General features: G+C 41.4%; 1 protein-coding gene across 3 annotated transcripts in view; it reads left to right on the top strand.

The window, feature by feature from the left end:
• ADAM23 (ADAM metallopeptidase domain 23) overlaps nt 1-11450 on the top strand; it is a 176073-nt gene extending 164623 nt beyond the window's left edge. The window contains exons 25-26 of one of the 3 annotated variants that reach the window (XM_032403732.1): nt 193-283; nt 7214-11449. In XM_032403732.1, the coding sequence (XP_032259623.1) occupies nt 193-283; nt 7214-7262 (140 nt within the window). In that variant the 3' untranslated portion in view covers nt 7263-11449. Of the gene's footprint in view, nt 1-192; nt 284-7213 lie in introns of all 3 variants that reach the window. The other 2 variants (XM_032403749.1, XM_032403740.1) reach the window with 2 other exon arrangements.
• The last annotated feature ends 941 nt before the right edge of the window (nt 11451-12391 follow it).

Below are 12391 nucleotides of genomic sequence, written 5' to 3'. Positions count from 1 at the left end.
TCTCCAAGGAGTAGCTCTCCGTAGCATCGGAAGTGCAATTAAGCTAAGTCCATAAAGGCGATTGAAGTGTTTAGCAATTTTTTTTTTTTTTATGCAGGGTATTTACTTCCTAAAACCGCTTAACTGCCTTTCCCTTGTGGTAACGACAGTCGTTGGCTCATATGACTTTCTTCCCATGATCCTTTGTCACAGGTCCTAGTGCCACCAATCTCATAATAGGCTCCATCGCTGGTGCCATCCTGGTAGCAGCTATTGTCCTTGGGGGCACAGGATGGGGATTTAAGTAAGCAACGGCGCATGTCTGCTTCTCAGTGGCTCTGGCACTTCTCTTTTCTGCTTACATAACCAAGTTTTGAGTTCCTGCTACAAGATTGCAAGGTTTAACGGTAAACTGCTACAAGTAACTATTTTTATTGAGAAATGGGTTGGGAAAGAAGAAACCTGGAACCTCACATGTCATCTTCAGGCTAGTGGGAGAACAGGAAATGTGGAAGGCATTCACGTGCACGAGCTTCAGGAGAACAAAGTAGAGGTTCTTCAGAAGACACTCCAGCTTTTAGGAGCAAGCATCCTGAGATAAATGTTTTTTTATACAGGATAATTGGGAAAAGAGATAGTCGGAAATAAGTGGCTATAAATCCTTTGTATCTGTTTAAAATTGGTTTATGTTCCACTGACGTGTTGAGGTTTGCACAACCTAAGTAACTATTTGTTCATTATTTTTCACACATAACACATTATACGTAGCTTTGTGATTTGAAAAGCTTCATTATTTTATAAAAAATAGATCTAAAAATTTTTATTAATTCCCTAACCAACTGAATTGGTTTCACATTGGAATTTGAAATCTGTGGCTTTGTGATACTTAAATATTTTCTAATTAACTGCAAATTAACTGGTATGTTTCCATAGTAACTTTTAGTTTGGACCGTGCATTGATCACTGAACTAAGTTTGTTCAAATACACATGGCAGATATTCACAAATCAACCTTAATTATGATCAAAATTTGTAAAGCTAACTTATCAGGTTTAGGTGTTTTCATAGCTCAGATTCATTGGATAATTAATTTTTATATCTTTTCATATTGTGGTGGCTTGATTATTATGATGTGTAGATAAGACTTCCTATGCCAAATACTCCGTGTGATAAATTAAGTCCCAACCAGATCTATAGAAACAAATTTAAGTGGGAAATAAGACCATTACCTAAATTCAAAGCCCACTTTGCCTCCATCTGGTTACTCAATAGAGGAAGCTTTTTACTTGGATTATCTGAATAATTGCTTTAATTATGAACTTTATGCTATTTTACATTTTGAATCCCGAATTCAAAATATTGAAACCAGATAAAATGTTATTAGAAACTGATTATGAAGGAAAAACAAACCACACGATGATTTAAATACATTCAACATTTTCTGCTAATTTTGTTATCATATTAAGATTTAATGAGTAAGCCTACATATTGTTGAGTGGCTTCAACTTGGAAAGTTGTTATCAAACGGTACTTCCTTTCTACAGAGATATTTGTAACCTTGAACTTGTTTGCTGAAACAAATGGTATCATTATGTTTTCAAAAACACACAAAATGGGCAACTCAAATTTGAATTTCTCACTGTGGTTTTAACAAACCATTGCCTGGATAATGAGTCACTCACGGTACCTAACAACAACAACAACAACAAAAGACATATATATTGTTGTTGTTGTTTGGTTTTGGCTAGCCTAATTCAAGCAAAAATTTTTCTTAGTGCCATATTACTGTAAAAAAGTCATTGCACATTATGGTAGTTCCATGATCTGTTATTATTTCATAATGCTCCCTTGAACTTTTTCATCAATATGCTTCAAGAAAAATAAATTTGGCTTGTGCCCAAGCTTAAGCCTTCTTGGCATCAGGAAGCCTCCGTTTCAAGGCCTGGAAAACAGTCCTGTGCATCTTCTTCTATCCAGCCACACACAATGCCAAATTGTGACCATCTCGGCCTTTGGAGACAAGAGCACTGTTCTGTAGCAGGACCTCAAAACAGTGGCCTGGCCTAGTGCACAGCTTGAATTGCATGTTTCTTTGGGGAAAAATGGAAAAGCTTTTATCACTGTGTATATAAGTGGATTAGGCCCTGTGCAGATTATTTATATCTGAGAGACATGTCTAATCATCATCAGAACAGAGAAAAGGAAGGGGAGATGGACACCTAGTGAGGTGAGAAGCAGCCTCTGGTGGCCGCCGAGTGGGGACTACCGTGCAGACACGCATTCTGCTGCGCTAAGCCGATGCCCCTTCCCGTGCCCTGGGACCCTAAGAGTTACTGCAGAGGAAAAACGCTGTAGGGACGCACACGATAATGTGAAGTATACTTATGGCCTAAAGCAAAGAAAAAAGCAAGCACAGAATAATTCTTGAACGTTAGGAGTTTAAACTTGGAGGATCCACTGCTCTTTGTGATGACTATTGGTTGCTCTCTGAGGATCTGAATTTGCTTTAGATTTTAAGAGTAGCCATGTGGTTTGTATTAAACGTTAAATAACTACTTCTACTTTGCAAGAAAAGGCTTTGGGTGCCCAATGATGCAGGTTAGGTTCCCCCCAACTTGGGCAGTTCTGGAGACTATTGGTCTAGAAGTTATTTGCTAATTGAACTGAAAGTCTTTGAGTTTTTCATTGAGTTCAGTGTAAGTACAAAAGAGGGTCATTTAGGATCAGAAATAGGAAATAGTTTGTAAAAGAGATTGCTCTAAATACTGTCATTGGAAATCCTTCCTGGAATTGTGTTTTACTAGAAGAGAAAAGCAAAGCAAGTAGCAAAGTCGCCTGAGGATTTGGAGGGTCCATAACCTTTTAGGTTAAAGGAAAACATACTAACTGCTCATGGGAAGTATTGCTTTTTCCTAAAGTCACATTTCTTGGGGTGGAACACTGCGAGTTATTTAAATGTGGAAGAAGTGTCATAACCATACGTGACCCGTTCAAGTATAAATGAGGAAACAGCTATGCTCTGACCCCTGACAATGTCTGCCATTCTCCGTAGATTTTTTCTTAAGCCATATTTCCTCTGAAATAGGTGGTAAAAAGCATGAGTCTTTGTGAGTGTGCATGCGTGTGTGGGACTGTGTGCACCTTGTGAATAAATGATAATGAAGTTTGGTCAAGATAATTGTGACAAAAAACAATATAAGTCTAGATGACATCTTTCTAGCAGAATAACAGAGTCTGCAAGCTTTGCTTAATGCAAACAAGACTTCCATAAGCAATGTTGTAAAACTCCTGAGAAGAAAAAAAAATGCTTTATTTGGTAGGTTATTTCACTGAACATATTCTGATACATGGGGTAATGTGTGGTAACTTCAGTTAATCCCATACTCCAGAAGTAGTTAGTTTATGGATCCCCAGTCTTTGGAGCATTAGTACTCTGAGAAATCCTGTGAAAAATGAAGGTAGGTTCTTGGCACACTGATTTGTCCAACTTTTCCCCCCAGATCTGCATCTGTTTACAAGCCCTCTCCATCACCTGCACACACACAGTAAAGCTAGGGCTGGTGCTACAGAGGATTGCAAGCCTTGGTCCTGGTTGACTCATGAAGACTCATAGCCTCCGTTCAGTTTTGAACAGTAATGCTGCTCGATTTGATTTTTAGGGCTGTTGCTTTACTAGACATTAGCAAAATCAAGTAGATGGAGGACCATTTTAGTAGCATCTTCTCTAAATCTTAGGAAAGGTAACAAGTACATGAAAAGAGGATTTCATGTTTCCATTTGAAAATGAACAGAATTGCGGGTCCCACCCTGGACATGGTTTTTTTTATTGGACATTCCCTAAATGTGAATATAGGAATGAGATGTGAGCAATATAGTTATTTTACAGGACTATGAAGTATGTGATGACCATAAGCGATGGTGGTCAGAAAGAGAAATTCTAAGTGATAAAGAACTTGAAGGTATCAGTGACATAGTTTGTTGACTGGATTGGGGGATGTCTTGAGCTCTTCCAACCATGTTACCGTGCCTCAGACTATGGAGCCCTATCACCATGTCCCACTTTCCCACCACTTGTTCTCTCAACGTAATTCAGTGGCAGTAGTGGTCATACGCTTGGCAGAGCTGCTCTTGACATTGCAAGTGTTACTTTAATAAGTCTGTATAGTAACCGTGATTTCCTCTCTATGAGAAGTTACTTGGGTTATGAGTTCTTACTGAGCCTGATTTTGACCGTAAGCAATTCTGTTTGGCCTGCTGTGCTCCATTTCAGAGGACATGCTAAAGAAAAGGTACTCACATAAATGATATGTAAAGGATCATATCTGGGTTTATCACAAGGAAAGTTGCAATTTTGCATGTCAAGTTGGATGAAATTTGGAAGGAATTTAATATTGCTAATTATATTTTCTCGAAAGAGTAAATGTCTTTTGTTTTTGATTTTTGGAGAATTAGGAAGTGGAATCGACTGTAGCTAGTCTTTCTATGAGGAAAACCAAGCTGCTGCTTATCCGAATTCCATGACCATATCCCAGTGGGAAACAGGAGCCTAATTCCCTTAAATCCTGTAGCTCCTGGGTTAGGCACTTTCTCACTCAGACCTAGCAGGCTGGCCAGGAAGACCCAAGGTCAGCTCCCTGACTCAGCCCTCTAGGGAAGTGAACACTGTCAGAGGTGGCCTAGGAGGGGTTGAGGGAGGGGTTTTTGGTGCGCAGTGACGACTCGCTGTGGAAAGATAAGAAGGTGATAGCGGTGGGTAAATATATACCCTTGAAAGAACTAAAGGGTTTATAAACCGGAGATGCCTGTTGAAAGCTGAAGAGCTTTGTTTTAATTTTGTATAGATGTATATACATATAACATATATTGTAGACAAAAGTACAGGTTTTTCAGGCATAAAGATTGATGAAAACTGGGTCAGTGCAAAGCTTACGGGTTATGCTAATATTGTATAATGATCCAGAAATACCTCACGCGTTATGATGAGGAAGTTCATTGCCTTCCCGATCCTAGTGAGCGGAGGGAATTCAGATGAAACACTTGGGGAAGGGAGGCAGCGAACATCTACCTGTGATAGTTGCACTTTCACATTAAAATGGAAAGAAAAGATTTTTTTCCTGTAGAAAATTCAGGGCAGGCAGTTCTCGGTATCTGGTGAGTTCTCACAAGTCGCCGTGGTAGTTTTGCAGTTGATATGTGAGGAGCCCTCCCAGTCAGCCTGCCACGGGAGGGTCCCTCTCTGTCCTCATCACAGGGCCCTGCCTTCCTTCTGCTGGGATGCCTGTGGAGGAAATGTAGTGCCCTGCTGGTATTCAGAGTCCACTTTCCCGCAGAAATACAGGGTTCTACAGGGTGGCACGGCCTCCTGGTCTGGCCTGGGAATCCATTCACCCTGTAAAATAGATTTTCTTTAAAATAACGCAATCTAAACTTCCAACACTGACTTTGGAGCACAAGCTTTTGGACACTGGAGGTTGACTGTATTCCAGGCTGAAATGGAAAGTCCTGTCTCCATTTAAAAATGGACTGGATTGCAGTTAAGACCTCGGACATGGCTATTTATCTGCCATTCCCCGAACTTGAATAAGGGAATTTAGATGTGAGCAATATAGTCCTTTACACGCACAGCCCTAGCTGGCTCGATCTTTCCTCTATATTCGTTTTTAATTGAGGGGACATTAGTTTCACATTTCTCTCCAGTTCCAGCAATAGATAGCTAAATTGGTTGGAGTCCCTGGTCCTTCAGGGTCATTTGGCAAGGTCAGGCAGTCCTTGTTTTTCGCCATCTGACTCACGGGGAGAGTTGTTCCTTATCCACCTGCCCTGAAGGGCTGTGAGTGTGGGTAGTAAGCACAGGTGCTGAGCTTCAGCCAACGAACTCTGTGCCGGATGCATTATGGGAGATGTGCCCTTTGGACCCCAAAGCAGCCGTAAGCCTGCTTTCAAGAATACTGACTCAAAAGCGGGTGGTTGGAGGTGACAGGGACCGGGGGAAAAAGGAAGTAGCCTTGTTGCAAATAGTGTCTGCAGCAACGGATTCTCTGCTAGGCCAACAAACCACCGGCTTAGGCCATTAATGAAGCCATTTTAATGAAACCTTTTAAAAGAAAAGGGAGATTTTCTTTAAAGATTTTTTTTTTCAATTTTTGTTCTTTCGAAAGAGAAGTCTCAAAGTGGTCATCTTGGGAGAAACGAGAACTTTTGCAGGATGCCTTTATACGTATTTTGAGCTTTGGTATTGTTTTTATTTTGAATTACATGGTGGAGGGGAGGAACACACTGTAATTTTTTGGCACTTAGGGCTGAAAGGGTACCCAGCCGGCCCTGAGTGGGCAGGGGAGAGAGGGATCTCGGGGACTCCTCGGGCTCCAGTCTTGCATGATGCCTTGGTGACAGCGTTGCACCCGCCCAGTGCGCAGACTAAATGCATGAGCCCCCTTGCTTGATGCCCCACATGAAGCCAGACCATGGGGAGGTTGCAACCAACTTCTGTTGTTGCCTTGTAATGTCTTGCTGGTTCTTTTCTTTTTCTCTTTCTCAACATAGGAACCACTTTTTAGGAGACTGGACACTGTGAGCAAGGCATTTTAACTTGCTTATTTCCACCAAGCTTAACTGCTGCATTTGCTTAACTAACCCGAGCCTGTGTCCATTCTCCTTGGAGTGTACTGTCTTACTGTGCACTCTGGTTTTCAACTTGTTAGATATGAAAAATGCTTGTTCCATGGTGGGGTAAGAGCTCACACATCAAGGCAGCAAGATAACTGGGTAGAGCAAGGCTCTTTGCCCTCTTGGCAAAGGCCGATCCACGGATAAAGAACTCTCAAGTGGTGGAAGGAGGCAGCTAGGAGCCCTTCAGAGTTTTTGCGTAGCTCCCCTAGTAGCCCCCTGGAATGTGGGAAGAGCCCTTCCTGTCATGTTCGTCTGGTTAAAATTAGCCCATATCCTTTACTTCCGAAATAAGAGACCGATTGGCCTGCGGAGGCTTCCAGTGATTTAAAACGCACAACTCGAAGCTTCTTTTGGTCTTTACAAATGGCTGTACTCTAGTGGAGATGTTGTAAAGACATTCAAACGTGTGAGCTGTTCTGGGCCTCCAGTTATTTTGGGAAGTCTGCCCCCGTGTGAGTTGATTACTTTGCTCTGGAACTAGTGTTGTTGTCATTATCATCACCCTCCTCTCATCATGATCTGATTAATATTGTGGATTTCTCCCTCTCTGCCTGCATCTCTGGAAGAAATGTCAAGAAGCGGAGGTTCGATCCCACTCAGCAAGGGCCCATCTGAGTCGCGGCCGTGGGTGAGCGGTGCCTCGCACTGTTGGATTCTGGGTGACACATGCCCGCCGCACCCTTGCTGGAGCTGCTAAGTCTGTAAGCGAGACCGCTGGGTGGTCAATGACCACAGGACTGAAGTTGGGGACAGGGATGGGGTAAAAAGAAACTGTCCTTTGGGGAAATAATTTCAAAGAACCCCTCTCACCACCTGTCAAGAAAAGGGGATAAAAGACAATGTTATAAAAAGAACTATTTCAGAACCGTTTTTTTTTCTAACTAAAGGAAGAAGGAACAATAACAAAAAATTAAGTGCAATAAAAGAACCATAAAAAATAGCAAATGAATTTTTTTCTTTCCTCAGCCTGCTGGCACATAATATCTCCTAAATGATTTGGCATGATTTTTTTTTTCTTTTCCTACCAATGACACACTCCAGTGGCATGAAGATCTAATTTTTGAAAGGGTAAAATCCGCATGGCATATCTACAACAAGCAGCTAGCAAGCCAATCCACAGCAAAACCTGCAGCTGAATTCCCAAGGTGAAGACGTCCCGGGAACACGCGGAGGTTGCCTGGCCCTCACTCCCTCGTCTAGACCGGGCCACGAGAGACTCCACGGACCCCAGCTCTTGTTGAGTCCCTTTCCCCTCGTGTGTTTGCCTGGACCAAGCATCCTTTGGAAATGGGAGCTGGAATTTGAACAATGATGCTATTGTATAGTTCTTTTATAAATGTAAATATGGAAATAAGAGATTTTGACACATCATTTTCACTTGTCTGTACTGGAATATTTTTCTTGTAAAGGTTCCCTGTAGATTTGAGTTTATTGTTTGCTCCCCATCTTTTGGGTTCTTTTCGCTGTTTTTTCTCTCTCTTCTCTGATAACACGTTGTTCAGTGATTTGGAGGCTTGCTTCAAAAAGACAGATGTAGCCACAGATGCAGGGAGTTTGGGCACAAAACAGGTGCAAGTTAACAAGGAAATGCTTGAACGAAATGAAATGCTTGAAACCAAAAATAAGCAAAAGCGGGGCAGGGGGGACACAAACAACTAAATAACCCATATTAAAAACACAAAAATTATGTAAATGCAAATATCTGTACTGACAAGTCTAACATTTTTTGATGTCATTATAAATGTATGTATATAATGTAAGAAAGTAGACACCCTCTCGTATGAATCACAAAAGTGCCAAGCTCATGACTTGCGTTTTTGGTTTTTGACAGTTTTCTTTCCCTGTCTTTAATGTGAAAGGAGGATAAACTTAAAGCCTTAAATTAAAAAATAACTTTTCAATGTTAAAACACTGGGTGTGGGGGGGACGTTAGGCTTTTCATTTTATTCACACCGATGATTGTCAGTATCTCATCCATGCCTCATCTTCCGCCTCCAGATACAGGTGGTGGAGCCCCGGCGGCAAGCTGCTGATGGACACGGCGGCAGGGGCTGCTTTCCCGTGAGCGTGGCTCTCGTGGGCTTTACGTCTGTGTGTTGCGTTTTCCACAAATCTTGTTGGGGGCCCGTAGTGTGTGACTGGTCTGTGGGATGTTCTGGATTGTGATGGGATTCTACTACTCACAAATTCGTGATCTTCTTTTGCCTCCAGGCAGATGTGCAGATGTAATCTGGGTTCCCAAGTCCCTCCGAGTTTCCTTCGCCGGCACTGCTTTCTTCTTCCATTTAGGATCAAGATAGCTTCCGTTCAAGTGTTCAGTATATACATGAATAAAGAAATCTGGTCCTGACTTGGTTTTGAATGTAGAAACTTGTACGTGAGTCCTTCAGTCAGCACCCACTTAGAGACGAGCTTTCCTGAAGCCCCCGCCCCGAGAGCCTGCACTTCTCTAACGTCCCCTTTTCAGGAACAGGACACGCCATCCTACTATTCACTTCATGACAACCAGATGAGTTGCTAGATTTGGCTTTCAGTCCCTTTCCAGCAAGATTCATGACACCAGTCTCACAGTTTTTGCGATAATGTGCTAAAAGTGTACTGCTTAAAACTGTGGGTTTTTTTTTTTCCCCCAGGTATATTTAATTGCGGCAGTATCACAATCATAGAGCAGAAACCTTAATTTCAGTATGCTGACCTCACCTAACATCTTAATCCTGTTACTGCTCTCTGAGTACTAGGTGCTACCCAGGTCCGTAGTCTTTCTCTAGAACTAGCTGTATATTTATATTGTAACAACAGGGCTATCTACAAGGTGTATCAGCCTTATTCTGCTTCATGAGACCCAGGCTGTACCCCTCCACCTAGTGGCAATGGCCCTTTCAGCCCAGAGGAAACTCAGATTACTTGGCATCTCTTCCTGTCACTGTATTGTCTTTGTTGCTAGATCCTCCTCCCTAGCGAATTCCACCCGTTACTGAGTGCACCACACACATTTCACTGCTCTTCCGGAGGCACCGCGGGTGACTTCACAGAACCAAAACCATGGTGGTTACAAAACAAGTTAAATCTCCATTATTAACTTCTGAGCATTTCACAGACAACATTGTAAGTGTGCGATGTTACGTTTTAAATCAGACCACAGTGGTCCCCAAGTATTATGTACATAATGGCAAATGTCGGTGTAACTGTTTGTTACACTGGCAGTCTCCTAGGTAACCGAACCTATGTTCCAATGTTAAATTATCTGTGTGTATATGTAAAATACACAAGCTTTAAGCTGCCTGTGTATGAAGATGAAAGATAATGCACCCATACCAACCCTAAACAATGGATTATAATTATTTTTGGTGGTACTCGGTTATGTCGTTCGAACTCTTTGCTGTCTTTTCTCTTGCACATGCCGTTCATTTGCTGATTTTTGTGGTGAGAGTAGTCCTTTTTATGAATTTGAGCTCAAAGCATAAGCGTATCGCCGTCTTACTGTTACCCAACAAGAGTTAGCGTTAAGTGGTGACAAGTTCCCATTTCATCTGCTCTTCTTTGCTGCATTAATTAACGACACCTGGATGAGGAGGTGTGCGCTAACTTCGTTGCTCACCTGGGATACTGCATGAGCCCACTGAATTAGTGCTACTCCTATTAGATAAATGAGCAGTACACATAGGTGCATGTTATGAAACATGAATCACGTAGAGCTGTGGAGTTTTACCAAGTAGTATGTTTTTTGTTTTCGTTTTTGTTTTTACTATGCAAAGATGGGAAATGCACAAACTTCTCAAAGACTCCAGTGTCTGAAGAACTTTACAAACAATACTTGAACCTTTCTTTCAAGTCATCCCATCATATTTTATAGTCATTGTTGCGTCCATTGTTAATTTTCGTTTTTAAATGGTTTGTAATTTTTTAAGTGTACAACCTGAAGTTTTGTTTGAAGTTAATAAATTCATTCATAATTTCGTTGGCTGCCTATGAATGGAGATTCAGTAGTCATTGTATGCATCTTTTAGTCAAGTGTGTATTAAAATCTTTGTTAACATAGACTGTTGTAGCTTTATACTTTGATCAATTTCCTTAGGCCCCCTTTTTTGTGTTATCTTGTGTTGAATCAATGGCCATGTGCCTGATGTCAAGAGTTTTAGCACGGGCTTCTCAATCAAAGGCTCACTGAAAATTTAAGCAGTCAATGGAGCAAAATAAAATCTCTGATTCATGAGAAACCTGTTTCTGATTAGAATTCAGTTTCATTAGATTTATTGGAAATGCTCTGCCTCTTATAAATCAGGGGGGAAAAAAACCCACCTTAGGATCATACCATTATCAATTTTTTTTCTTTAGTGTCTCTCTTCTGCATCTAAAGGGGATGGCTAGTAATAAGATCCACACTTTTGACCTGGTACCAAATTTACAATCAAGCTATAAAGAAAATGGAAGTATTTGGTTATACAAATCGTTTTATCAAAAACATTCAAAGGAGGGAATTTCCTCACACCTCACATGGGATTGGTCCCCAAATGATATTCCTTCTTTACAAATGTCTTTCAGTCTGTCTCCTTCATCCTTGGTTTGGCCTCAGCAGACACAGGTAACTCACATACATCTAGCACACTGACATGCAAAGAGGCTGATCTGACCACATCGTTCTTCTGCTGAAAGTTCACAGGGGCTCTTCATCTCCTCTAGGATGAAGTTCAAACTTAATAGTGTGACTGAAACTTCTGCCTGCCTTTCATAGCGTCACCCTTGTTTATTTTTCCAGCCATCATCAGCTTATCCTCTCAGTCCCCTTATTTAAGATTCCCCTCCAAGAGCCTCTTCTACCCAAGCTGAATAATCTCATGGAAATTTTATGTCCATTCACCATAATTCATTTGTTTCTATGTCATTTCATGTAATAAAAGAAATACAGAAACACTTTAACACAAATATCATACTTTAAACCAGAAAGCACGTAAGAGTATCATTTAAATTTGACTTTAAAAGAATTTTCTGATTTTTTTGATGTGTTTTCCTTTAAGTCATTCTGTTTTTGAGGTTGACATTGAACTGAGTTCTCCCCCATGCTCCCTTGGATACTGACTGAGAAATGTGGTCTGAAACCAGAAACTCCCTAGACACAGAACAGCAGCCCTAGAATTAAAACTTGGATGTGAATAATTAAGTAGATAATCCATATGCTCACAATGGAATTCTTTTTTTTTTTAAAGATTTTATTTATTTGAGAGCGCACGAGCGGGTGGAGGGGCAGAGGGAGGGGAGTGGGAGAGGGAGGTGCAGGGGCAAATTCTCCGCTGAGCAGGGAGCCCCACCTGGGGCTGGATCCCAGGACCCTGGGATCATGACCTGAGCGGAAGGCAGACGCTTAACTGACTGAGCCACCCAGGTGCCCCTCACAATGGAATTCTTAAGTCACTTTTGGAATTTAAGATAGGCACCCTTTAGGTTAATGTGCAAGGGTTAGGGACTTCCATTTATCAATTTACTCATTTAACAAATATTTATTAAGCCCCTATGCCAGGAACTCCTCATGGAAATTGAAGTAACAGAAGGAAATCCTTGGTCTAAAGTTGCTCACAATTTAGCAGAGAGAGATACATGATAACCATGACAGACAACATCATGAATGGGAGAGATGAGAACTGATGTGGGGCAGGTGGGAGAGGGATGCACGAAGCCTTCCTGAAAGAAGTGAGTTTTGAACTATCTTGAGAGATGACAAGAGTTCACTAGTCTAAGAAAGTGGGAAG

This window comes from Phoca vitulina, unplaced genomic scaffold, assembly GCF_004348235.1.
Source record: "Phoca vitulina isolate PV1807 unplaced genomic scaffold, GSC_HSeal_1.0 scaffold1, whole genome shotgun sequence".
Lineage (NCBI taxonomy): Eukaryota > Metazoa > Chordata > Mammalia > Carnivora > Phocidae > Phoca > Phoca vitulina.
The sequence above is the reverse complement of the archived record's forward strand: the minus strand, read 5'-3'. Positions and strand labels throughout refer to the sequence as shown.